The 27,481-nt window shown below is 24.7% G+C and overlaps 4 protein-coding genes across 7 annotated transcripts; all 4 read right to left on the bottom strand.

Moving 5' to 3' along the window:
- Nucleotides 1-4,384: 4,384 nt before the first annotated feature.
- On the bottom strand, nt 4,385-6,513 carry LOC105255908 (odorant receptor 13a-like). The gene is made up of 5 exons (XM_025414769.1): nt 6,132-6,513; nt 5,835-5,934; nt 4,892-5,011; nt 4,674-4,829; nt 4,385-4,442 (listed from the first exon to the last, which is right to left on the bottom strand). The coding sequence occupies exons 1-5, from the start codon at nt 6,461-6,463 to the stop codon at nt 4,389-4,391; spliced, it is 762 nt and encodes a 253-aa protein (XP_025270554.1). The 5' UTR covers nt 6,464-6,513; the 3' UTR covers nt 4,385-4,388.
- A 4,796-nt stretch (nt 6,514-11,309) lies between these two features.
- LOC109610348 (odorant receptor 13a-like) lies at nt 11,310-16,162 on the bottom strand. 2 transcript variants are annotated; one of them, XM_025414764.1, is made up of 7 exons: nt 16,082-16,162; nt 14,408-14,674; nt 13,745-14,225; nt 13,215-13,314; nt 12,864-12,983; nt 12,649-12,804; nt 11,310-11,404 (listed from the first exon to the last, which is right to left on the bottom strand). In XM_025414764.1, exons 1-7 carry the CDS (start codon nt 16,095-16,097, stop codon nt 11,351-11,353), a joined length of 1,194 nt encoding a protein of 397 aa, XP_025270549.1. In that variant the 5' UTR covers nt 16,098-16,162; the 3' UTR covers nt 11,310-11,350. The 2 variants fall into 2 exon arrangements, with proteins under 2 accessions (XP_025270549.1, XP_025270550.1); XM_025414765.1 differs by lacking the exon at nt 16,082-16,162 and adding an exon at nt 15,851-15,877.
- A 581-nt stretch (nt 16,163-16,743) lies between these two features.
- LOC105255909 (odorant receptor 13a) lies at nt 16,744-20,792 on the bottom strand. The gene is made up of 7 exons (XM_020028981.2): nt 20,582-20,792; nt 18,684-18,953; nt 18,028-18,499; nt 17,721-17,820; nt 17,325-17,444; nt 17,111-17,266; nt 16,744-16,908 (listed from the first exon to the last, which is right to left on the bottom strand). Exons 1-7 carry the CDS (start codon nt 20,595-20,597, stop codon nt 16,855-16,857), a joined length of 1,188 nt encoding a protein of 395 aa, XP_019884540.2. The 5' UTR covers nt 20,598-20,792; the 3' UTR covers nt 16,744-16,854.
- A 1,373-nt stretch (nt 20,793-22,165) lies between these two features.
- Nucleotides 22,166-26,705, bottom strand: LOC109610347 (odorant receptor 4-like). 3 transcript variants are annotated; one of them, XM_025414760.1, is made up of 7 exons: nt 26,659-26,705; nt 24,589-24,858; nt 23,951-24,440; nt 23,229-23,328; nt 22,770-22,889; nt 22,559-22,714; nt 22,166-22,332 (listed from the first exon to the last, which is right to left on the bottom strand). In XM_025414760.1, exons 1-7 carry the CDS (start codon nt 26,672-26,674, stop codon nt 22,279-22,281), a joined length of 1,206 nt encoding a protein of 401 aa, XP_025270545.1. In that variant the 5' UTR covers nt 26,675-26,705; the 3' UTR covers nt 22,166-22,278. The 3 variants fall into 3 exon arrangements, with proteins under 3 accessions (XP_025270545.1, XP_025270546.1, XP_025270547.1); XM_025414761.1 differs by having other exon boundaries at nt 23,951-24,422; XM_025414762.1 differs by having other exon boundaries at nt 24,589-24,621; nt 26,659-26,689.
- Nucleotides 26,706-27,481: the final 776 nt, after the last annotated feature.

The raw sequence follows: 27,481 nt of genomic DNA, 5'->3' as shown, positions 1-27,481 counted from the left end.
TTCTATACTTGAGAGAAGCTCGAAGTGTTACAAAGTGTTCCAATATATATATGATGCTAAATGAAATGTTGTTTGTGATTTGTGTCTTTGAAAGATTATTTTATCGTGGTGTGTGAGTGGAATATTGTTCTTCGATTAGTGCGCAGTATATTTTAATACTAAAAAATGGAACAAAATTGATGCAGAATTATGTATGACGAGAATTCTATGTAGCGCATACTTACATTCTCAAGTGAAGATTGATATGTTATTAAAGTGAAAAATATAATATATTGTTTTTAATTAATTATTTTTAAAATTATTTTTTCATTATATGTGATATTGTGTATATAATATATATTATATCTTTAATGCTAATTAAAATAGCATATTATATATAGAATGTATTATTAAAAGATAGCTAATAAAACTTATTGATAAATATATGGCATTATTGTATTAGCAGACTGAAAAAATATAATATTTTGTACCCTAAGAACAAAAACTGGATTTAACCGAACTATACCTGTATGTGGTTTAAGTTTTAATAATGAAATACGTGCTGAATGTGCTCTATAATAAATTGATTTTTTCTCCGTAATTTATTCCATAAACTTGTAAATGTTAACGAGCTACATTTGCAATTACTGCTATTTTGCATTATTTCTAATGCTGGTAATATTAATATTCATAAATACAAAATAAATATTCATTATTTTAATTGTTATTATAATTTTCTAATCACTAGTACGAATTTTAGAAGAAATTCTATAAAAATTATTGCTTAATGTTAATTTAGAAGACATTTTTTTTTATTCCCCAACGAAGTAATTTACTTATATTAATTTTTTATCTTTATTTAATTTACTGAATTTATTTAATTTTGTTTTTATTAATTATATTTAATTTTTATTTTACTTAATTTATTATATAAATTTATAGTTCAAAACTGTGTATAGGTTTTTTTCAAAGCCTCTATTTGAAAAATAAATATTTGCATAATATACTTTTAACATAAGTAATTTTGCATTTTAGAGTGATTTAATAACTAAATAATGACCAAAAAAAGAGTTCTAAAGGAAAGATATATGAAAAAAAAAGAGTTCTAAAGAAAGATATATGAATATATACACATATTTTTATGCATATATAAAGAATAAAGTCAATGCTTCTTAAAATATTTTTATAAAACGGGAAAAGAAAAAGAAAATATAAGTTTTACAAGATCGAATTTATCGATAAATTTATTATTATAGTATCAAAAATATTACAAGTTAAGATAATTGTTTTAGTAAAAAGATATTGATCAACATTATTATTTCATTGTGATCGACATTATTATTTGACGATTGAATTAGCGCGTATTACAAAATGTTTGTTATGTATACAAAATATCGTTTTCTGATTGATTTATTAGTGAAAAAATTATTTTTTTAGTATTGCATGTGTATTGTGGTACTACAAACAGAATGTAATTAAAATTATGTGCACGTTCTAATTTTCGCAAATAATTAATCTTTAATAAAATTTTACGCACTACCCCGGTGGCTCTTAATCGTTCTTTTCTCGTGTATCGTGTTGTTTAAAATTATAAATTTTATATTCAGAAAGAGAAACAGAAGTAGAAAAAAGAAAGAGAAAGAATACGTATTCTTGTGTTCGCGTTTTAAAGCAAACAGATTATTATTCTAAATGAAGTTATCAATGTTTTATATATATTGTTACGCCCGCGGCGAGGACTTCGATAGATATCGAAGTCGCGCACGAAGGGATCGGCTGCTCGCGAGTCGCGCGAAATGAATAAACACTCTTTAAAGGAACTAGGAACTTTAATACACAACACAGAACACTGCAACGTAACCACAGAACGTTTATACACAATATTAGCGGCTCGATACAAATACGCATATATATATATATATATATATATATATATATATATATATATTGTTACGGCCCTGATGTCCGTGTTCATCGGGACGGCGCCGTGTTGACAGCAGCGTCTGTCATTTGAGTTCACTTCCAGCTGTCAAGCTGCGCGGACGTGTTTCTGTATCGAGCCGAGCCGAATTGCTAATATTGTGTATTACGTTCTGTGTTACCGTTTGTAGTGTTCTGTGTTGTGGTATTGTGCACTAAAGTTCTTAGTTCCTCACGAAAGTGTTCATTCATTTCGCGCGTCTCGCGAGCGGCCGATCTCTTCGCGCGCGTCTTCGATATTAATCGAAGTACTCGCCGCGGACGTAACAATATATATATATATATATATATATATATATATATATATATATACACATATATATACGAGGTCTGTAAATAAAATAATAAGACTTTTTCGAGATGAACCTTTATTTATAATTTAACTCTGTCTCCTTCAAAATAGTTCCCTTGGAAAACCAGGCAGCGCCTGAGACGTTGTTTCCAGTCTTCATAGCAGTGCTGGAACTTAGAAATCCGAATGGCCTTCAGCTGGTTGGTTACAACCGCTTTTACGTTTTCGTATCAAATTGATGTTCTTTGAGATGAGTTTTCAATCTCGAGAAGAGAAAGAAGTCACAGAGACTCAGGTGAGGCGAATACGGAGGCTGAGGGACGACAGAAATGTTTTTCCGTGCTTTCGATTACGGAGTTTTTGGCACGGAAAAACATTTCTGTCGTCCCCCAGTCTTCGTATTCGCCTGACTTGAGTCTCTGTGACTTCTTTCTCTTCCCGAGATTGAAAACTCATCTTAAAGGACATCAATTTGATATGAAAACGTAAAAGCGGCTGTAATCGACCAGCTAAAGGCCATTCGGATTTCTGAGTTCCAGTACTACTATGAAGACTGGAAACAACGTCTCAGGCGCTGCGTGGCTTCCCAAAGGAACTATTTTGAAAGAGACAGAGTTAAATTATAGTTAAATTATAAATAAAAGTTCATCTCTCGAAAAAGTCTCATTACTTTATTTACAGATCTCGTCTATATATTAGAACAATAATCTTTCAACAATTCAACAACTTCATTTAAAACAATAATCTCTGCCAAATATAATGATTAACTTGTACAGATATTGAAATGATTACATATTTTAACTTAAACAATCTTAGGAAATTGTGATAAAAATATGTGATATATATTTATTTTTCTATATTGCAAAAAGCTATCTATGTGTTTCCACGAGATGATAGCAGAGATGTAAAACAATTAGAATAAAATATATATTATATTATTCAAATTGAATCGATTTTATCTGAGATTATCGTGAGATTCTCAAATCTATGCAAATTAAATTTGATCAAAAATCAATGAAAGACAAAATTTTTTTCACGATCGAGCGATATCGATAATTTTTAATTAGAAATAATATTTAGGAAATTTGGAAAAATGTTTAAGACTTTAGAAGACTTTTTAACATTCCTTTATGTAAAGAAGTTCCAATTTGAATTAAAATATTTTTTTGAATTAAAAGAGAGATATGCAAAATATTTCTAAATGCCAATTTTGTTACTAATAATTTATATACTATAATTTATTACTATAATTTTATATTACTATAATTTATTATTATAAGCGCTTAAGCATATCTATACGTATCTCAACATGCATCGATATTTAACGGATGTCGATGGCGCAACAATTGTCTTGACTTTCTGTCGTCAATTTTTCCTCATCTCTTTCACCTCAGATGGATTATGCATGCGGAAAGTGATGATATGCTGCGTACAAAAGACCATAAAATCAAATCAAAGTTACATCATATATAACAATTCATGACACTTTTGAATATATCAATATGTCCATCAGAAATTTATTGCAACTTGCTCAAAGTGTGTCAAATCTAATTTGTGCAATCTACTAATATATTTAATAAGTGAGAGTTACTATTTAATCGCTTAATAAGTAAAATATACATAAGATAAAAAAAAGTTCATATTATAATTATGTGAAATTGATATTCATTAATAGCAACATGACTGTCGTTATTTACGAGTTATTTAACGATTCAAGACACATGTATTTTCAAACGTAAATGCTAAATAACATTTATTACATTAATGCAGCGGAAATGCTTCTGTAAAAGTTCAAATTAACTGTAACATTTTAATGTATTTTAATATGTTTATGCTTACATAAACATATTAAAATACATTAATAGAAAATAATTCTTTTTCTTTACATAATAAATTTACATAACTTATATAATCATGTTCATTCAATTTCTCATGATATTATTCGAATTTTTTACGACATGCTGGTAAACAGAAACAAATAAATACCTTTATGGTTGTACACAAATATGTATTTATTCAATTAAACAAATGTTACAGACAGTGCATATAAATATGTTTATTGCATTGTTCGGTGTAGAAAACGGTGTAGAAAACGGTGTAGAAAAATTACAGAATTCATTCTATATTATTATTTCCTTTATTCTCTTATTGTTAGTAATGCGGATAAATATCCCATTGAAGTTTTTATCGCCTAAATAGAGTAAAAATTATAGATAAAATATTGAATTTTATTTTCATGAAAAAATAATTGTAAATAATAATTGCGGAGCATCATATATAATAGTAAATACAAAGAGAGAAATATATAAACATTACATAATATATAATATAAAATTAAAATAGAGCAAAACATTTACAAACTAAATAGATACTTTTGCATAACGCATATAAATATTGATTTTTGTGTAGATATATATCTTACTATTCCAAACAATTCTAATGAAAAATTTCCAAATATTCCAGCTGATAATTTGAGCGGAATCATTGATCGATATACAATGAACATTAAATCTCTCGCATCTTTTGCTAGTATATTGTACCAATTACAATCATACGCTGTATGTGCCATATTGATATTCTAAGAAAATTATATTTTTGTTTTATATATAAATAACATTAATGTGTATATAATTTGTTTACCTCTGTTAACAGTCTTTCAGAAGCGTAACAATAAATATACAATTGCATCAACACGAGGGAGACAAAAAAGATGAGATAAATTGTCCTTATTGGAGAAAAGTCTGAATTATCTGTTATCATCTGAAAATAATACGTTTTTATGCAATAGTTGTATGAGATTCCATATTGTATCGTATAATTTTAATGCGATGTATTATAATATTTGCATTTACAAAAAAATTAAAAATTTCTTTTTTTTCATATATAAGGTGTATTTAAACTGACGATAAATATTTCAATGATCAATTTTGTGTAATATTTTAAGACGAAAATTCTAATACGAAAATGTTGAGACTACAATAATTTTCGAATGGTTAAAGTTTGAAGATCATGAATGACAGGGCAAAATTTTTGCACGCTCAGAAGTGACAAAATAGCCATGAATTTTCAGTCCATGAAGTAAGAATTATTCTTCATGTATCAATCATATTATATTTAGCTGTCTTCAAAATGAAGTTGGTCAACATATATGATAGCTGACATATATCAATATCCATATATTAAATTATTGAATAAAAACATTAAAATTAAGATTATTATTCAAACTATTATTACGATTTATTATGGATAAATAGAAATAGATTTTTAATAAAAATTTTGAATATTTTTACAATAATTTCACTAATGTCACAGACATTCGATTCATGGGAGTACTTTTACTACTAGCCATTTTGTCACTTCTGAGCGCGCAAAACTTTAGGCCTATCATTCTGATCTTTAAACTTTTTCCATATGAAAACTATTATAACCTCGACATTTTCATATTAGAATTTTTGTCTTAAAATGTTATAAAGAATTTGTCATTAAAATATTTACCGTCTAGGTATACCCTATATATGTATTTTGTAAAATAATATAAAGATTAGACATACACACACATAAAAATATGAATTGTTTTGCTTACCGTGAAAATCTGAAAGGTTACAAGACATAGCTGAAAAGAAGCGCCCATCATGTGTATAACTAATACTGTACTGTAGCAGTCGTCGATAGTCTTTGCACTCCTTGAAAATTAGTACATTATACACGAATATTATCGACTTATAACTAAAGAATTTCACAGCGTAGAAATTTTTAAAATATGTTATTTTATAAATTTATAAAATAAAATTGAATGAAATATGCTTCTTTTTATTTTATAAGTATTTTAAAGCATACATAATAAAGTTTTATATAATACACTGAGAGTGCTCAGGCGTACCTTATTAGATGTTCATGTCGTATAATAATCGCAGTTAGACCTTTTCTAAATTTTGAGGAAGATGCAGGGTTGTTTTTCAATTTATCGACCAAATTATTCAGTGTCGTTTGTAAATTTATTAATTGTGCGCATATATGCAAAATAAGTATCGAGATGAAGTTGTCGACACTATAATTGCCGAAAATTGTATATATACCACCGCAGATTTGAATAAAACAGGTGATTTCATAATTCGGAGTTTTTTGAATGTAATCAAACCGATAAGGAAGGTGTCGTCGAGGCTTGTGAATGTTTCGAAAGACACCCTCAAGACGTACATAAACAGCAAGCATAGTTGTGCCTACTGTAGCTATGAAATATCCAAAAGATAAATTTTTAGAATTTTTTCCCAGCTTCAATATTTTATTTCGTTCGGAATTATTATTTGAAGTCATCCAATCAGTCATAATCGATGCAATTAATGTTCGAAGTTCTTTAAAGAAAACATAACTATGTTATTATTAGTATAAATATGTAGTAAGTTATCCTTATATTAAATGAATTGTTATATAATGACAATCTGAGATAGTGAGAATAACAAACATTAACATTTGTGTTATTTATATAAATACAAATCTATTTTGCATTCTTGTTGTTACAAAATAATAACTTACTCTTGCCATGATATTTAGTAACAACCAGCTTACTTATTGCCATCATGCTGAAATTAGCGGCAACAAAGCATTCCATCATTCGATTCACATTACCCCAAGCACGGATCAAATTTATTGCTTGTGGAGTAAATATGTAAATACTCACAGCACATATAGCTATTATGAATCTTATGCGTATCCGACGAAAATCACTCAAACTGATGTGTGGGTCGGGCCATACTCCTATTAGCCGCAAACATTGGCGACTTAATTGAAGTGCGTAATTTAAATCTAACGAATTATTCATATTTTAGAAAAGACACTATTGCTTATAATGATAATTTAAAGAAAGCATTAAGTTTCTTAATCTTTTAAATTTATAATAAATCGATATAAATCAATATAAATGATTAACATAAATGTTAAAGAATTCTTTTTAATATATCTTTATAAAAATGTTTATATTCAGAGAGTGAATAATAAATATATGTTTATATTCACAAAGTAAATAGAGACAAAGTAAGAAAACAATATTATTATATTAGAATAAGATTGAAAATGTTTTTAGAAATAATGTAGTTTCAAAAATCTCTCTCTTCACAAGACATTTTTTGACACGATTTTGTGTTATCATATTGATAAAAAATTGCTTTAATTATTTTTCGATTTTTATTTTACATTTTTTGATAATTCTGTTCAATGAGATATATATATATATATATATATATATATATATATATATATCTCATTGGAGAAAATAGTCGATTGATATAAATCAATCATTTAATTTACATGTACCTCTTATTATTAAAAACACTTACAATACAATTTGAATGTCGGAAATAAACGTTTTTGCGAATCATATTTTGCTGGTAAAATAAATTAATATTCACTCTGACAAACTTTCACGAAGTTTGACAGGTCTATAGATTGCTTGTAAAAAATGACGAGTTATACAAAGCTTTGCAAAAAATTACGAAGGGTGAATTTTTCTCTTTATGTAATATAGAGAACTGTTAAACTGTTAAACTGTGCAAGTGTGTGTTATTATATAATATTTATCGTATAAAATATTTCTTATTTAATAAATGTGTAATAAATAAATGTACTGGAAATCTCTCAATCAGAAGAATAATAATTTTAACGGAAAAACTATTTTTTTATATTAATAAAAAGTAACATAATAATGTAAACAATATAATGTAAGATGTAATGTATATAAATTAATTATTAATTATTAAATTAGTATAAAATGTAAAAACGTAATAAACATAATATATATTTTTTCTATATATTTATAATATATATATATATATTTTTTTTTCCCGAATATAAAAGAATAATTTGTTATATAAAAAGAATAATTTATGTGCAATTTATTAGATAGACGATTCTTAATATTATTACAAATATTATTGTGATTACAAATATTTTATTATTTTTATTTTGTTAATTTAGAAATATTAATTTCTTCATTTCTTCATATGGATAATAATTTAGTAATGATTAATTAATACTGACATTTTTTATAAAGTTTAAATTAGAACGCTAAGTTTTTATCACTTATTTGAGAGAGAGCAATCTGTTTTTAAACCTGATATTATATATATATATATATATATATATATATATATATATATATTCTTTTTGTGGAGAATATTGTAATGTCGGCAAATTTATTATTTTTCTAAGTTATATTCTACCTTTATTGGTATTCATTGATGTTCACTGAATGAAAATTATCGTTAGACTGTATTATTCTTCACGATTATACGAAAGCGCTTTAATTTTGCGCTTGCTCAGTACATGAAGGATTCAACTACTACATTTATCAATGTGTCTATAAACTCTTTCGAATCATAGTAATATGTGTACGTAACTACCATAACAACGGCGATGAACTACATTACATTGTGAAGACAGCACTTGCTTTTCGACTATAAGCAAGGTAAGGGAATTCAGATTTCATTTAGAGAAATCCAAAGAGAAATTTATTTGAAACTCAATTGTAGAATAAAAACATAATATTATATTATCAGTGACATCTTTTGTGCAGGACAGCTGTGGATTTTAAAACGGTTTAATGATTATCACGAAAAAAACAAGGGATTTAGAAAATTTTACACAATGCATATACATGTACAAGGGGTAGACAAAATAATATAAACACTTAAAAAATACATTATATTTGTTTATTAATAAGATGATGGATTCTATTTTAAAGAGAATTGACGTTGTATTAAAAGCAAATGGTAGTCCAATATCTTATTAATAAATAAATGTAGTATTTATTTTTCAGGTATTTACATTATTGTCTCTATTTCCTGTATATGCGTCAGATGCATTTATAACAAAAAAACGAGATTATTCTTCAGGTTATTGTAAATATGAACGAAAGAGAAAAAAGAGCAAATGCAAATATTACGCATAATATTATTATAGAGTTTCGAATTTATTAAAACGCTATGCACATATGCCTACGCAAAATCTAAGAGAAAGAATAAATATACAAAAAATTTATTCTTATAAACATCAATGTTATTATTCGGTGCTTGAAAAAATCGAACCACGAAGTGTTATAAAGTGTTCCGACAATATATAATGAAATTAAGTGAAAAGTTATTCATTGTGATTTGTGTAAAGCATTATTTTATGATATTGGTGGGTGAAATATTGTATTCGATTAGTGCACAATATATATATTACTAAAAATGGAATAAAGTTGATCTGTGTATGATGTAGAGAATGTATACGTAGTGTATATTTACATTCTCAAATGAATATTGTTATGTTATTAAAGTGCACACACATAAAATATGAATTGTTTTTAATTAAATACTTTATTAGAAATTATTTTTTTATTGTGCGTGATATTGTGAATATATAGTGTTTATTATATCTTTAACGATGTTGAATAAGATAGCATATCATACCTAAAATATATTATTAAGTGACAGTTAATAAAAATATATGATATACATGTATATGATATTATCGTATAATTTTAGGGCAGTATATTATCGAACTAAAAAAGAAGGAGCATAATATTTTGTATCAAAGTAAAAATTGAATTTAACCGAATTGTATCTGCATATGCTTGTAAATATTAATTCGCATAAATTATTAATATTTAAAAATTTTATATTATTTTGGATAATACAAAAATACAATATTAATATTCATAAATCCAAATAAATATTTAATTGTTAAAATATTGTAATTGTTATCGTTATTTCCTAATCATTACAGATTTGAAAAGAAATATTATAAGAAATGTTGCTTATAATGTTAATTTAGAAGAAAAATTTTATTTTCTTATTTATTATTTACCAACAAAATAATTTGCTTATATTAATTTTTCATTTTTAATTTATTAATTTTCAATTTTTATTAATTAATTAATATTTATTTTTATTTATTAAATTATAAATTAATAATATTAAACATTCATAGCTTAAAAGTGTTTATTATTATATAGTTTTTTCCAAGATTTCTATTTGAAAAATAAATATTCACATAATGTATACTTTTTGTATATGTAATTTTATATTTTAGAGCAATTCGACGATTAAATAATGATTATCATGAAGAAAAGAAAAGATCCAAGAAAAGATATACATGCAATTATTCAGATGCATATATAAAGAAAATACAAAAAGGCTATATACTAATGTGCTTCATAAAAATATTATTATTATTAAAGTGAAAAAACAGAAAGAAAATATAAATTTTATTGGATTCAATTTATCCAATCATCGAATAATGTTGATATCTTTTCACCACAAAAATTATTTTAATCTTAACTTATAACACTCAAAATTTTACTGCTAAATATAATTATAGATAAATCAGAATATTATCAGATTAAAATTAAATATATATATATATATATATATATATATATATATTTAATAATTATATTAAATATACTTTTATTATATTCATTAGGCATGCTATAAGCTCAACTAATGGAATCTGATCTAAATACACATCTTATGTACAATGAAATTGTTTTTTTATTTCATCTGAATGCATACGGATAATAACGTTATCAAAATATTAGTGCTATTATATATCTCTCATTATTTCAAATACATGTCATAAGATAATATGTTTTTTATTATAAAATACGAAATGTGTTTTTTGTAACATTTCATCAATAATTTTTCTGATCAATATTGAAAGATAAGTGTTACAAATTTCAAAATCATCGAAGAGTTTGAAATAATACTGAAAAAAAAAGAAATCTGTAATTTTATTTTGTCAATGATGAATTTTTGGCTTAAGTGAAAATTTAATTCTTGAAATTATAGATTCTGAGAAATTATGAATTCTGAGAAATTATAGATTCTGAGAAATTATCTTCTGAGAAAAGGAGAAAACAATTTTTTATTTTCTTTTTTTTTACCTTTTTAATTTTTTTCTATATTGCAGGTGTAGACGAATAAGTAGCTCATTTTATTACGCACACAGGCATATATTTATTCAGCAAAAATTACAAATATGTATAAATCTGTTTATTGAATTATTAGAAAACAGACAGGAATCAATCATATGCAATTAGTTCGATTTTTAATGTTGTTATTTTTAATCCTTCATTGTTAGCAACGCAGATAAGTATCCCATTGATGTTTTTACTGTCTAAACAAAATAAAAATTAAACATAGTTTTATTTTTAGAAATTAAGATAACAGTGTGGATCATGTAAAATATGTATATATATATATATATATATATATATATATATATATATTTCATATATGTGAAATATATTTATAATAAATCTAGTATTTCTCCGTCTAATATTTTATTTTTTTATTTTAAGATTCAATATATTTCACTAAGAATTCAGCAAAATTCTCTATTCAACATTTCACTGTTTAAGTTTTATCCAAACGGAATATAAATTTCATCTTTATTCCTATATAATTTCATTTCTATAAAGTTTTTAAGCATCTTTATAAAATTTTATGGTTTAGATTCTATGGTTAGTTAAATTAGAATTTAAATTTTAGGGTAGTATATAAATTAGAATTAAAATTCAATTAGGTAAGTTAGATAAGTTAAATTAGACTTAGGTATTAAATATATATTAAATTGGAATTAAAATGATAATTTTAGTACTTTGTACATGATAAATTGATAAGTTTACAAATATCAAAAAATGTATTATACACCGGGAAAGAATTTAAACAATGAAATGTTAAATATATATGAAAAAATCGTCATGAGAATAAATTATCTTACACAAGAAATAATTAGATGAAAAAATGTTGGACGGGAAAATGACAAATAATGAAGTATTTATAAACAAATTTTAAGCACACGTGGAATGCGCTTCTGTTATAATTTTTTAAGATTAAAATTTATATTAATTTGTACTAATTGTTTTATTCTATAACTAAATACTAATAATAACTAAATGTTTCTTCTTCGCATGTTATAATATTAATATCTCTATAACGAAGCGTTTACAAACATATTTTTAGATATTTCTTATTATTTCTTTTATTTTGACATTTTCAACTTAGATTGTATATTTAATAATTTAAACCGAAAATATTTTGTATATTTAAAATTTAATACACACACGCACAGATATATACACGCATTATATTTAAAATATTTTGAAAATAAGTGGTCAAACAAAGGGATCTTCTTTTATCATGTAAGATATGCACGCACACACACACGCGCACGCACACGCAAGATATATGTTTCTACAGTTTTTTTACTTGTATTTCTAAAACATTATCTCTGCATAATAAAACATAAATAAAATAATTATTTATGAACTAAAATAATAATATAAAATAATTATTTATGAACTAAAAAAGTAAATATTTCTGTCTGAGAAAAATAAATCGAGTTTTATAGATACTTACTGTTCCGAACATTTCTATCGAAAAAACTCCGAATTTTCCAGCTGTCAATTTAAGTGGAATTGTAGATCCATGTACAATAAACATTAAGATCTTTGCATCTTTGGCCGGTATATTATACCATTTGCATTCATATACGCCATATGCTATATTGGTGCTCTGAAAATTATATTTTTGTTTTGCACACAAATCGCGTTAATATACAATAACTGTCTTACCTCCGTTAAAAGTCTTTCAGCCGAATAGCAATAAATATACAAATGCGTCAGCACAAGAGTGATATAAAATGTAAGGAAAGTTATTTTGATAACAGATATATCCAATTTGTCTGTTATCATCTAAAAATTAATATGCATTTTTCGGTTCAAATATGTGCACATGTATAATAATATAATTATGCCACAATATTTAAGTTAAATGAAAAAAGTTTATAATTTTATATATATATATATATATATATATATATATATATATTCTTTTTCCAATCTTTTATTTCATGATATGCGAATATTCAAATAAAATGAATGTAAGACATACTTTTATATAAGTCTTACATTTGTCTTACTTACTGTGTAAACTTGAAAAGTTTCAAAACACAGTTGAAAAGTAGCAGCTAACATATGTACAAATAACACTGCGCTGTAACAGTCGTCAACTGTCTTCGCAAATCTTTAAAAAATATTTTATTCCTATATATATTGTATACATATATGTATATTATATGTATATTTATGTATATTATATGTATATTATATATATTATATATATATATATATGTATATATATATATATATAGATATATGTACAAATCTTATAATAATTTAATTATAATTTTAAAATTAATATTTAATTTTTTATTCTTTTCTATATTTCTAAATCTGATTCAAATTTTCGATATTTAGGATCATATATTATGAGTCCTTAAAAAAGTTTTTATTAAAAAGATATTGTTTGTAAGATATTATATTATATATGCTTCTTTTTATAGAAAAAAGAACACAAAAATATTAAACTTAATATTTAAATATTTCATAATTAAGCTACTATTACTAAATAAATACTTGTATCTTTTAATTTCATCAGAAGTCATTCAGCGTACCTGATGAGATGTTGATGTCGTATAGCAATCGCAGTTAGACCTTCTTTAAATTTCGAAGATGATATGGATCTATTGGCTAATTCGCTAACAAGATTGTTAAGTGTTGTCCGTAGGTTTATCAGCTGTGCACATACGTGTAGCAAAAGTATCGAGATGAAGCAATCGACGGAACAATTAATGATGGCTGAATATACACCGCCGGAAAGTTGAATGAAAAAAGTGATTTCATAGTTTGGACTCTTCTGAATGTTGTATGGATATGCGAAGCGATATACCAAACTACGTTGCGGCAAATACATGTTTCGATAAAACTTTATGAGATTGAAAGATACATAAAATGTTACTGTGCATGTTGCAGCCAGACAACATTTGAAAGATAAACTTCTGCCGCGTCTCGCAATATTTAACATTGCATCTCGTTCCCAATTGTTCCTCGAAATTCTCCAATCAGTTACGATCGATGTCATCAGTGTACGAAGTGCTTCCATCAAATTAAACGTAATATATATCAGTATAAATTGCAAAGCAAATCATATAATAAAATTCTATAAAAAGGACTGGTGTACAATGACAGTTTTAGACGAAAAAGTACACCTTGATATTTATATTACTGACGGTAAAGATTAATTTACGTATCTTTATCGTCATAAAATATTAACTCACTTTCCCCATGATACCAAGTAGCAACTAACTTGCATAATGCCATCAAACCAAAGTTGGCAGAGGCTACGTACTCTATCATCCGACCCACATCACCCCAAGCACGAATCATATTCGTCAATTGCGGCACGATCACATAGAGACTTAAAATACAGGTAACGATCATGAATCTTATATTCGGTCGAAAAATATTCAAAGAGACTTGTGGATCGGGCCAAACGCCTAATAGCCATAAACATTGACGGCTCATGGTAAATGCATAACTCAAATCTAAGGAAAAATTCAAATTTTATAAATAATATCTCTGAAAGAATATTTAAAAAAATAAAATAAAACGTATTTTGAATTATTTTTTTCTTTCTTTATATGTGTATAATTATTTATTAATATAATTAAATTAAATTAAATTAAATTTATTAATCATTTATTAATATGAGTTTATGAACTTAATATTTATTTATTCACGTTTTGAATTCATAGCAGTGACAGGAAATTTTTATTATATTTTGCTTATTGTAAAATACTATAAAAATAACAATTAATTTTAGGATTATAAGTTGATTAAAAAATAATAATGTTGATAAATAATTAATAAAAAATAGAATAATATCATTTAGTAGAATAATATAATTTTGTTGAAATAAAGTTTTACATGTTTAAACAATCATTTATTTGTGCTTTAAAATACACTATTTTTACACACACATGTACAGTTTTTATCTTATGTTTTCCTCGCTTAAAGTGTAAATTTTTTTTGCAAGAGGGATGTATTTCTGCAAGACTTTTACATTATCATCCTCTGAAATAAAATCGGTGTTTCAATTTTATTTTCATTTCCTAGAAGTTAAACTTTTCTACAATTCTGCTTTTATGAGAGGAAACAAAGAACGATTCATTTGGTTCAACAACAGTCATTTGATTTATGCACGTTGCAACTTTACAACTTTGCAACTAAAAAACATGTCTATATCCTACGTTCGAAAGCAAACATTTTTTGCGGACATACAAAGTTTAATATCAACTTTGAAAAACTTTCATGGAGAATATGAAGTTTTAGAAGTGATCTATAGACAACTGCAAATAAACCATAACTCTTGCGAATGTTTGAAACAAAATATTAATTGTAAGAACGAAATGTTCTCTTTATTTAATAAATAATCTTTAATTATGTAATTATTATTATGTATTATTTTCTTCTGCATAATTTTTAGTTAATAAACTTTTAATAAAGAAAATAACAAAAACAAGATAATCATCTTTAGGCGAAGAAATATTTTTTTATGTTAATAACATATATATAATAACTACATATATGAAATAAAAATAAAATATTTCAAATTTAATCAACACACACAAGAGCATAAGCTTAAGAAAATATTAAACACAACACATATCTTCCGATACATCTACTGTAAAAAATAACGTATATCATATAAAGTAAATTACTTTGTAATGTGTACACTTTTCGTAAATACTCGTGGATGATATTTGGTGATAATTAATCTTTCTCAGAGTTTTTTTATAGAAGTTTAAATTACTACACACATGTAGACACACATCAACATAAAATCTTGTGATTTTTATATTCTACTACATTACATAACTATTTCACATAAAACAATTATAATTTTTAGTAAAATATATGACTTTTTGCCATCTTTCGGAAACATATTCTACCTTTATTGATATTCATTAGTGTTCACAGAGCAAAAATTATAGTTAGACTGAATCGCTCTTCGTGATTTTACCAAACTGGCATCATTTCGCGCTTGCTCAGTACACAAAGAATAACTCGCTACCATCTCTTTAAACCTTATCGAACAATCGATAATGGCACGAACATATAATTACTGTTGAATCAGATATGTGTGGAATACTTATTTTTTTATTATGAGTTAGTTACTTATTTGCTGAATATACTCGCTTGTGAATATCTTTCTTTAGCTTCTTCGTTCAAGATCTATATGTCATTAAAGTAAAAGCAGCCCAGATTAAAATAACACGCATATAATAAGAAATATTTATTTACAGCCATAATATATTGTATAAAAAATATAAATATATATAAAGGTTTAAATAATTAACTTAAAATCAAGTGATTTTACGTGCAAAAATATATCGGAGATACAACATAAATTTTTTTCTTATATATATTTTTCTTTTGAGAGAATTGTTAAAATTAATAACATATTTTCATTCTTTTCATTATAAAAAATCTGTAACAACTTTTTATTATATATTTATCTGTGGACTAAGACTATTCTTTTCTTATCAATCAATTTTCTTCAATTTTTTAAAAATATTAATCAATAAAGAAGAGGAATAAATTAAGAACTTCATTGAGTGCAAATGTATATTTATTCAGTAAAAGTGGTGTTACAGGTAAAAATTTGTTAATTACATTATTCGAAAATCGATAATTGATTATACAAAATTCAACATTATTTTCTTTACTCTCTTATTGTTAATAACGCAGATAAATATCCCATTGATGTTTTTACCGCCTAAATAAAGTAAAAATTATAGATAAAATATTAAATTTCATTTTGACAGATAATAGTAATGTAATGAATTATCATATATAATATATACAAAGAGAGAAATATATACATAATATATAATGTAAAACAAAAATAGAATTAAATAGTTTCGTATAAGATATTGCATGTAAAGCAATATGTTTTCTCTTGTACATATATATCTTACTATTCCAAACAATTCTAATGAAAAATTTCCAAATTTTCCAGCTGTCAATTTAAGCGAAATCGCAGATCGATATACGATAAACATCAAATCCTTTGCATTTTTCGCCGATATATTGTACCATTTGCATCCATACACGCCATATGCCATATTAGTACTCTAGAAAAATTACATTTTTGTTTTACATAAGTAACGTTGATGTAAATAATTTGTTTACCTCGGTTAAGAGTCTTTCAGCGGCATAACAATAAATGTATAATTGTATCAGCACTAGTAAGATATAAAATGCGAAAAACATTATTTTTATAAAAGAAACGTCCAAATTATCAGTTATCATCTAAAAGAATAACACTTTTTTTAATGTAATAGTTGCAATAGTGATAGCACATTATGTCTTATAATTTTAACGCGATGTATGTTATATATATATATATATATATATATATATATTATATATTATAATATATATAATATATATCTGAAAATAATTTGTTTTTATAAAGTTTCATATTTAATTTTTTATTTGATTTTATTAAATTGTACATATTTATTTCTACTGTAAAATAATATAAAGATTGCACACACACAGACATATGTGAATTGTTTCGCTTACCGTAAAAATCTGAAAAGTTACAAGACATAATTGAAAAGTAGCACTTAGCATGTGTACAAATAATACTGGGCTGTAGCAATCATCGATTGTTTTTGTACTCCTTGAAAAGTAATACATTACATATGCATATGTTATTAATTATATATGTATTAATTAGAGAAGTTTACAATATAGAAATCTTTAAAAAATATTATTTTAAATTTTGAATTTATAAAATAAAATTTATTATATATGAAATAATATTCTCTTTCTTATCATATAAATACTTCAAAATATTACATGATGCATTGAAAGTTCCTAAGTATACCTTATTAGATACTCGTGTCGTATAATAATCGCAGCTAGGCCTTTTCTAAATGTCCAGGAAGATATAGGCTTGTTGTTTAATTCATCGATCAAATTATTGAGTGTAGTTCGTAGATTTATTAGTTGCGCGCACATATGCAAGAGGAGTATCGAAATGAAGCTGTCGACACTATAGTTGCTGAAAATTGCATACGTACCGCCGCAAAGTTGAATAAAGTAGGTGATTTCATAATTCGGACTTTTTTGAATGTAATCGAAACGGTAAATAAGGTATCGTCGAGATTGGTGAATGTTTCGAAAGATACTCCCAATATGTGCATAATAAGCAGCTATAAGTGTGCCTATTACAATTACGAAGTATCCAAAAGACAAACTTCTGCCACTTCTAGCTAGCTTTAACATTGTTTTTTGTTCCAGCTGACTCTTCGAAGTCATCCAATCCGTCATAATCGATGCAATTATCATTCGAAGTTCTTCCAAATTAAAGATAGCTATATTATTACTGATATAAATGTAAAACAAATTATTTTTATATAAAAACAATTATTATGTACACTGGCAGTCTCAATTTTAATAAGGATAATTCAACATTAATATTTGTATTATAATAAAGACAAATCTAGTTTCCATTTCTATTGCTACAAAATAAGAACTTACTCTCTCCGTGATATCTAGTAATAATCAGTTTGCATAATGCCATCAAACTGAAATTGGCGGCGACAAAAAATTCAACCATACGACTGACGTTACCCCAAGCACGGATCACATTTATTACTTGCGGGGTGAATACATAAAGACTCATAATACACATAGCAAGCATGAATCCTACTTTCGATCGATGAAAAACGTTTAAAGGGACATTTGGATCGGGCCATATGCCTAATAACCTCATACATTGACGGCTCGTTGTAAAAGCGTAATTCAAATCTGACAAATTATTCATATTTTATAAAAAATATTATTGCTTATAATGACAATTTAGAAGGAAATATTATTTTTCTTTAAATATATTATTTGCAAATTTTTTTTTATATGTGAATATTTTTATATGTAAATTTATATTTATTAAATGTAATCGTTAATTTATTGACAAAACCTCAAAACTTTTTTGATTTTTTATCCATATTTTATAGTTTACACATAATTTGTTCATCATTACAATATCAACAATTTTTGGCATTTTCATTGAAACTGTATTTAGAAAATCTTTATAATACTATGTTTTAGTAGTACTTCACATTGCTGACGTCATTGTTGTTGTCTTGTATAACTCGATATACATGTGTATATATATATATATATATATATATATATATATATAATATACAATTTTATATATATGTAATTATTAATATATAATAGTTTTAAGCAGCTTTATATGCAACAACTTTTTATAGTTTATTGTAAATACCTGTAAAATCATGGAAATTATTACAAAGAAAACTATATCATAAAGAATAAAATTAATTTGTAGATTAATCTTTATATAAATCTTTTAAGTTTACTGACATTTATGAATGTCAGTAGACATTTATGAATATGATAAAAAATTTTTTTATTATTTTCTAAGAAAGTTTATATTCGTAAAACGAATATTAATTTTGATATATAACAAAATAAATAAAATAATATTATAATATAATAATATATTTCTACTACAACAAGATTGAAAATTATTTTAGTAATAATGTAAGCTTTAAAAATCTCTCTTGTCACAAAATATTCTTTTCCTAGATTTTATATTAATATATTGATGTGAGAAATTGTTTTAACTATTTTTTGATTTTCGAAGAATTATAATTTTTGATAATTCTATTTAAATATAAGAACAAATATTAGTTGACTAATACATATATAAATCAATCATTTTATATATATTTCATGCCCAATCTTACTACTAAAAAGACTTTGATACAATCTCAATGTCAAAAGTAAACAAATATTAGTTCGCCTTCCTATCTTTATTTTATTTTAAATATTAGTTAACTGATACATATGTAAATCAATCATTTCCTATATATATCATGCTCAATCTTACTACTAAAAAGATTTTGATACAATCTCAATGTCAAAAGTAAATTTTTTTTGCTGATGTATCAATATCTATTTTAGCAAACTTTCGTGAAACATGAAGTTCTATCGAAGGCCTATAGACATGTTGAAAAAAATTACGAGATTTGTAAGCCTCTGCAAATTAAAAAGGAATTACTCTCTTCATTTAATATAAAGAATTGTTAAATATATGCAAATATTTTTATGCATTTAGCATTGAGCAATTTATTTAATGAGTAATTAATTAAATAAGCAATTTTTATTTATAAACACTTCCTTAATTTTATTTTTTTAATTAAAAAAAAATAACATTAATTATATTACAAGTTTTTTTAATAAAATTTAACTGAAATGTGCAAATTTCTTCAATTCTTATTTATTGAAACAAAGAATTTAATTTTGATAAACTTGACATATAACGATTTTGCATATAATGCCATTATATATATTTAGAGAATATTGTAATGTGAGCAAATTTGCTATTTTTCTGAGATATATTCCACCTTTGTTGGCATTCATTGATGTTCACTGAGTAAGAATTATTATTAGACTGTGTCGCTCTTCATGATTATACCAAACTCTCTTGATTTTGCGCTTGCTCAGTATACACGAAGGATTTAACAACTATTATTTGCCAACATGTCTATAAACTTCTCGAATGTAAAAATACGTGTAACTACTATGTAACTACCATGACAACTATGATAGACTGAATCGTATATTATGAATATAGCATTTGTCTTTCGACTATAAGCAAGATGAGGGGATTTAAGTTTCAAATTATAGAGGATTCCAAGATGAGATTTACTCGAAACTCAACTTCAGAAAGAGAACATTATTTTATAATAATTTCTCGTGCATTTCATAGCGATTTAATGATGAAATGATTATCATAAAAAAAGAAAAGTTTATACATACATACGCATAGTGTACGCGTAGTGTACAGATACATAAGAATAAACAACAAAATGATGCTCCTTTAGAATATTATAGATATAAAATAGTCAAAGATAGAATGCAAATATTATTACAGAGGATCGAATTTATTAATAAATGCTTTACGGACATGTCAATAGTGGCAAAATTTAAGAGAAAAATTTGTTTGAAAAATTTGTTTTTACAAAAATTGTAATTTATTAAATTTTATTATTTGACACTTTAGAAAATCGACGCATGGAGTCTTACAAAGTTTTAATATATGTAAAGTGTCAATATTAGTGAGATGTTGTTCTTTGATTAGTGTGCTCGTGAAAGCTATTTTATGAAATTGATGTGTTAGTGAAATATTGTTCTTTGATTATACGATGTATGTGTTAGTGAAATATTGTTCTTTGATTATACGATGTATTGTGATAAAAAGGGAAAATTGATCTTTGTATGATGTAGAAGATTCTATATAACATTATCTAATATTTAGATTCTCTAATGAAGGTTGTTATTTTGTAAGGTGAAATATGTAAACATTTCTTAAATTATTTTAAACTATTTTATAATGTGTATCTCTCCCTCTCTTATTGCGTATGCGGTACATATTTTTAATGATGCTAAAAACGGTGAATAAATTAATAAATGTACAAAAAGTATAATATTCAATGATAAATGATAAAATTTAACGATAGATATGTATAGCATTATGATTTAATAAAAACGATTCTAAGAGAGATGAAATTACTCTTCGTATATAAAGAGAGCCCTTTTTGCTTTTTTCGACATATCTCCAAAATTATTCAAGATATCAAAAAATGTTTTATATACAAGAATTTTATTATAAGAATCGCCGCTATTTATTACATCAATTATAAATCTTAACCTCTCAATGAATTCAATAGATGCATGTGTAATCTTAAACGCGCAATGCTAAATAATGTTTATAATGGGTGAAAATGTCTCTGTAAGTGTAAGATTGGATAAATTAAAATATATTAAATGTTTACTTAAATGACACTGAAATTAAATAATTTCTATTCTTTAAAATTTATATTTTCATTTATAATCGTGTTTATAATTATATTCAATCTTTTACATTATATAACACATACATTAGCCAACGGAAACAAATAAATAATTTTATTCGTTGCACACAAATGTATATTTATTCAATTGAAATGATATTACAGGAAGTGCATGTAAGTCTATTAATTGTATTATTTGAAAGTCGATATAATCGGTTATATAGAGAATTAATTATATATTATTTTCCTTACTCTCTTATTGTTAGTAACGCAGACAAATATCCCATTGACGTTTTTACCGCCTAAATAAAGTAAAAATTGTAGATAAAATTTAAATTATAATATACAATAGATAATAAGGAAAGAAATATGTACATAATATATAATATAAAATAAAAATAAAGTGAAATATTTTGAAAATTAAAATTAAAGAAATGAATACACTTTTGTATAACGATTGCATATAAAGTAATATAGTATATAATATATTGCATGAAAATAGTATATTTTTATAGATATATGTCTTACTATTCCGAACAATTCTACTGAAAAATTTCCAAATATTCCAGCTGTCAATTTAAGAGATATCACAGATCGATATACGATGAACATCAAATCTTTCGCATCTTTCGCCGGTATATTATACCATTTGCAGTTATACACGCCGAACGCCATATTAATACTCTAAAAAAAATTATATTTTTATCTTATATAAGTAGCGTTAATGTAATTAGTTTACCTCCGTTGAGAGTGTTTCAGCGGCATAACAATAAACATATAATTGTGTCAACACGAGAAATATATAAATCGTGAGAAATATTACTTTGATAATAGAAATATTAAAATTATCTGTTATCATCTGAAAATAATATTTTTTTATAAGTAATAGAATAGTAAAATAGTACATTATGTGGTATATAATTCTAATGTATTATAATATTATAATCTAAAAATGTTTTTTAAAAATGTTTTTCAAAATTCAAATTAAATTTTTTTATATTAAATTTTTTTATATTAAATTTTTTTATATTAAATTTTTATATTAAATTTCTTTTAATTAAATTCGAAATAAATTTTAAATATTCTAATATATTAAATATTCTTAAATATTTAATTTTTCTGTAAAATGATATAGAGATCATATAGTTTGTAAAGTAATTTAGAGATTATACATACACGTACAAATTGTTTCACTTACCGTGAAAATCTGAAAAGTTACAAGACATAAATGCAAAGAAGCGCATAGCATGTGCACAAATAATATTGAGCTGTAGCAATCGTTGATCATCTTTGCATCCCTTGAAAATTCGTATATGACATACTCATATATTATTGACTTATAATTAGAGAATTTTACAATGTAAAAATCTTTAAAAAAAAGTTATTTTAAATTTATAAAATAAAAAAAATTATATTTTTTATTAGGTATATTTAAATTTGATGTAGTTTTAATATGTTATCACTTTTAAAAGTATAAAATTAAACTTTGGAATTCTTAACTCGCTTCTTTTGCATTAATCTTCTGTTATTTCACACTTATTACTTGGGACGCATGCCCGAGCGCGCGCACACACACACACACACCATATGCATAAAATGAAAATATCCTACATAATCAAAATGAGATCTTCAATATATATCAAATAAAATATTTGAATGACAAAATAAAAGAGATATGTGAGTAAAAGAGAGACTCGTCTGCTCGTAATAAGTTTAAAAATATGAAAATTTAATTGTAATACATATCTAATGTAAAGAAAAAGAACAAAATTTTGTGCACACACTGCATTTCACTCGTATATATAATTTCTTATTAAATATTAATTATTATTTGATTTTATTTTCGCTTAGATAAATGTTTCTTTTTATCTATAAATATTTTAAAATATTATATAATACGCTAAAAGTTTCTAAGCATACCTTATTAGATGCTCATGTCGTATGATGATCGCAGTTAGGCCTTTTCGAAATGTCAAAGAAGATATAGATTTGTTGTCTAATTTGTCGATCAAATTGTTGAGCGTAATTTGTAGATTTATTAATTGTGCGCATATATGCAAAAGGAGTATCGAGATGAAGCTGTCGACGCTATAATTGCCGAGAACTGCGTATGCACCGCCGCAAATTTGTATAAAAGTGGTGATTTCATAATTTGGACTTTTTTGAATGTAATCAAACCGGTAGGGAAGGTATCGTCGAGGCTGGTGCATGGTTTGTAAAACATTTTCAAGGCGTACATAAAAAGCAAATGTAATTGTACCGATTGCAGCTATGAAATATCCAAAATTTAACCTTCTACCAGTTTTTGCTAGCTTCAACATTATGTTTCGTTCCCAATTGCTCGTGGAAGTCATCCAATCAGTCATCATCGATGAAATAAGCAATCGAAGTTCTTTCAAATTAAACAAGGCTGTATTATTTACATTTATATTTATTAATATAAATGTAAAGTAAGTTATTTTTACATACAAAAATTATTATACAACAGCAATCTTAGACTTTACTTATGATAAATACAAATCTATTTGGTATTTATTTGTTACAAAATAATAACTTACTCTCGCCGTGATATCTGGTTATAATCATCTTGCCTATTGACATCATGCTAAAATTAGCGGTGACAAAGAGTTCCACCACTCGACTTATATTACCCCAAGCTCGGATCGTATTTATTATTTGTGGGGTGAATACATAAACACTCATAATACACGTAGCAAGCATGAATTCTATTTTTGGTCGACGAAAAACATTCAAAGGGACATTTGGATCGGGCCATATGCCTAATAATTTCATACATTGACGGCTCGTTGTAAAAGCGTAATTCAAATCTGACAAATTATTCATATTTTATAAAAAATATTATTGCTTATAATGACAATTTAGAAGGAAATATTATTTTTCTTTAAATATATTATTTGCAAATTTTTTTTATATGTGAATGTGATTTTTTATATGTAAATTTATATTTATTAATATAAATGTAATCGTTAATTTATCGACAAAATTTTGAAAACTACTACTTTTTAAAGCACATTTTAGTTATATATAATTTGTTCATTATTACAATGTCAACAACATTTTAGACATTTGTAATAAACTGCCTTTAAAAAATTTTTTACATTGCTATGTGTTATAAATAGTACTCTAGCTTGTTGTAATCATTGTCTTCTTGTATGTAATTCACAATCAGTATAGTATACATGTATATAAAATACATATTATTATTATGTATATATAATTAATACAATTTTATAATTTTTAAGCAATTTTATATACAATATTTTTTGTTTATTTAGTTTACTGTAGTTTTTTAGTTTACTATAAAACGTTACATAAAATCTACTATAAAATCGTGGATACAATTGATTTTTTAAATTTATTATAGACTGACATAAATTATTAATATAAATGTTACAAATTGAAGATTTTTTCTAATATATTTCTTTAAAAAATTTTATATCGGAAAGTGAATATATAAAGTTAAATACATAATTGATAAAATAAGAAAAAATAATATTATTCTATTAGGACAAGATTATGTTTTTAACAACAATATAATTTCAAACATTTCTTTACAAGATTCCTTTTTCCACAAGATATTGATAAAAAATTATTTTAATTATTTTATGATTTTCAAGTTTTAAAATTTTGGATAGTTTTGTTCATATGCTGTTGAAGAAAATATTAGTGGATTGATACACATATAATTCATATGTCATGTCAATCACATATCATGTCTACGTAATCTTACTATTAAGATCTAAATGTTAAGCCTTTCTCTTGATGATATATAAAGCTTTAATATCCATTCTGGCAAACTTTTGTGTAGCATGAAGTTCTATCGAAGGTTCTATCAAGTTTTGTAAACATTTGCGACAAATTATTAAGATTGAATTATTCTCTTTAATATAGTTACCATGTGCAAACATTATTATATGATATTTGTCGTATAAAATATTTCTTATTTAATAAATGTTTAATAAATAATGTATTAAATATTAATCTGAAGAATAATTATTTTAACAAAAATATTATATTTTTATTTTAATGAAAAGTAAATATATATAACAAAAAACATGTATATATATATATATATATATGCATATATATGTATATATTAAATTAATAAAAATTTTAAAAATATATAATAAAGATAACTAATTTTTTTCTGATTTATGTAAATCTGACTTATACAAATTTTTATGTACATTTTTTTATGTATCTTTACATATTTTTATGTAAAGATACATAAAAAAATGTACATAAAAATTTTGTTACAAAAAAGTTACATAAAAAGAGTAATTTATTTAATGAGCAACTAATTAAATAAATGATTTTTATTTATAAACACATTTTTAATTTTTCTTAATTTAAAAAGACTTTATATTAATTATTTCATCACGTAAATAATAATTTAGTAACGATTTCTAGTTATCGAGTTTTTTTTATAAAATTTAAAACCTGAAATACAATTCTCTTCAATTCTCACTTATTTAAAAAGGAAAGTTGATTTTGCAAAACTTGATACATATATTTTGCATATAATATATATATATTTTTAAAGAATATTATAATTCGAGAAAATTTGCTATTTGCTATTTGCTATTTAAATGGTATATTCTTTATACCTTTGTTAATAGTCATTGATGTTCACTGAATAAGAATTATCGTTAGACTGAATCGCTTTCATGATTATACTAAACTTCTTGATATTGCGCTTGCTCAGTACACGAAGGACAATAACTTTTGCCAATGTATCTGTAAACCCTTTCGAATATAATAGTAATGCAATGTTGTACGTAACTACCATGACAACCACAACGAGCTGAATCATATATAGTGAATACTGCGCTTGCTTTTCGACTATAAGCAAGGTGAGGGGATTCGGGTTTCGTATTAGAGAAGATTCCAAGATGGGATTTATTTGAAATTTAACTTGAGAAAGAGAACGTTTTATCACACACAGTGGCTTTCTGTACGGGCATTTGTGCTACACTTCAAAACGATTTTATGATGAAATAGTGATCATTACAATAGTGATCATTACATGAAAAAAAAGATAATCAAAAAAAATTTTTAAATTAATTAATATTTAATTAATCAACATACAATGTGGGCTGGATGCATTTATAAGAATAAATAAAAAGAATGTGCTTTCTCAGAAATAAGAAGAAAGGGAGAAAATAAATATTATAGACGATTGAATTTATTGAAAAACGCTATATGGACATGTTTACAATGTAGTAACAATTAAGAGAGAGAGTAATTATATAAAAAGTTATATAGCAAAGAATTATTTTTATAAAAATTATAGATATTGTTATTCGATACTTGAAAGTTAGCAAATCAAAATCGTGGATAATTACAAAATTATCCGCTATATGCAATGCGCCAATATTAGTGAAATATTGTTCTTTGATTAGTGTATTCGTGAATTATGATTTTTTATGT

Source organism: Camponotus floridanus, unplaced genomic scaffold, assembly GCF_003227725.1.
Source record: "Camponotus floridanus strain SB8 unplaced genomic scaffold, Cflo_v7.5 scaffold89, whole genome shotgun sequence".
In the NCBI taxonomy this organism is placed as follows: Eukaryota; Metazoa; Arthropoda; class Insecta; order Hymenoptera; family Formicidae; genus Camponotus; species Camponotus floridanus.
Note: the sequence above shows the minus strand (reverse complement) of the source record. Positions and strands in the feature narration are given on the sequence as shown.

Coding starts and splice junctions, on each gene's coding strand:
- LOC109610347 (XM_025414760.1), bottom strand. Junction 23,329..23,950: donor CGACATGAGCATCTAATAAG/GTATGCTTAGAA, acceptor CGAATTTTCAAG/GGATGCAAAGATGATCAACG. Junction 22,333..22,558: donor CAGTAGAATTGTTCGGAATA/GTAAGACATATA, acceptor TACTTTATTTAG/GCGGTAAAAACGTCAATGGG.
- LOC105255908 (XM_025414769.1), bottom strand. CDS start 6,463: ATGCTTGCTGTTTATGTACGTCTTGAGGGTGTCTTTCGAAACATTCAC. Junction 5,935..6,131: donor CGACATGAACATCTAATAAG/GTACGCCTGAGC, acceptor CTAATTTTCAAG/GAGTGCAAAGACTATCGACG. Junction 4,830..4,891: donor CTGAAAGACTGTTAACAGAG/GTAAACAAATTA, acceptor TAATTTTCTTAG/AATATCAATATGGCACATAC.
- LOC105255909 (XM_020028981.2), bottom strand. Junction 17,445..17,720: donor TAACTTTTCAGATTTTTACG/GTAAGCGAAACA, acceptor TTATTCTTTTAG/ATGATAACTGATAATTTGGA. Junction 17,267..17,324: donor CTGAAAGACTCTTAACCGAG/GTAAACAAATTA, acceptor TAATTTTTCTAG/AGTACTAATATGGCATATGG.
- LOC109610348 (XM_025414764.1), bottom strand. Junction 12,805..12,863: donor CTGAAAGACTTTTAACGGAG/GTAAGACAGTTA, acceptor TATAATTTTCAG/AGCACCAATATAGCATATGG. Junction 11,405..12,648: donor CGATAGAAATGTTCGGAACA/GTAAGTATCTAT, acceptor TATTTTGTTTAG/ACAGTAAAAACATCAATGGG.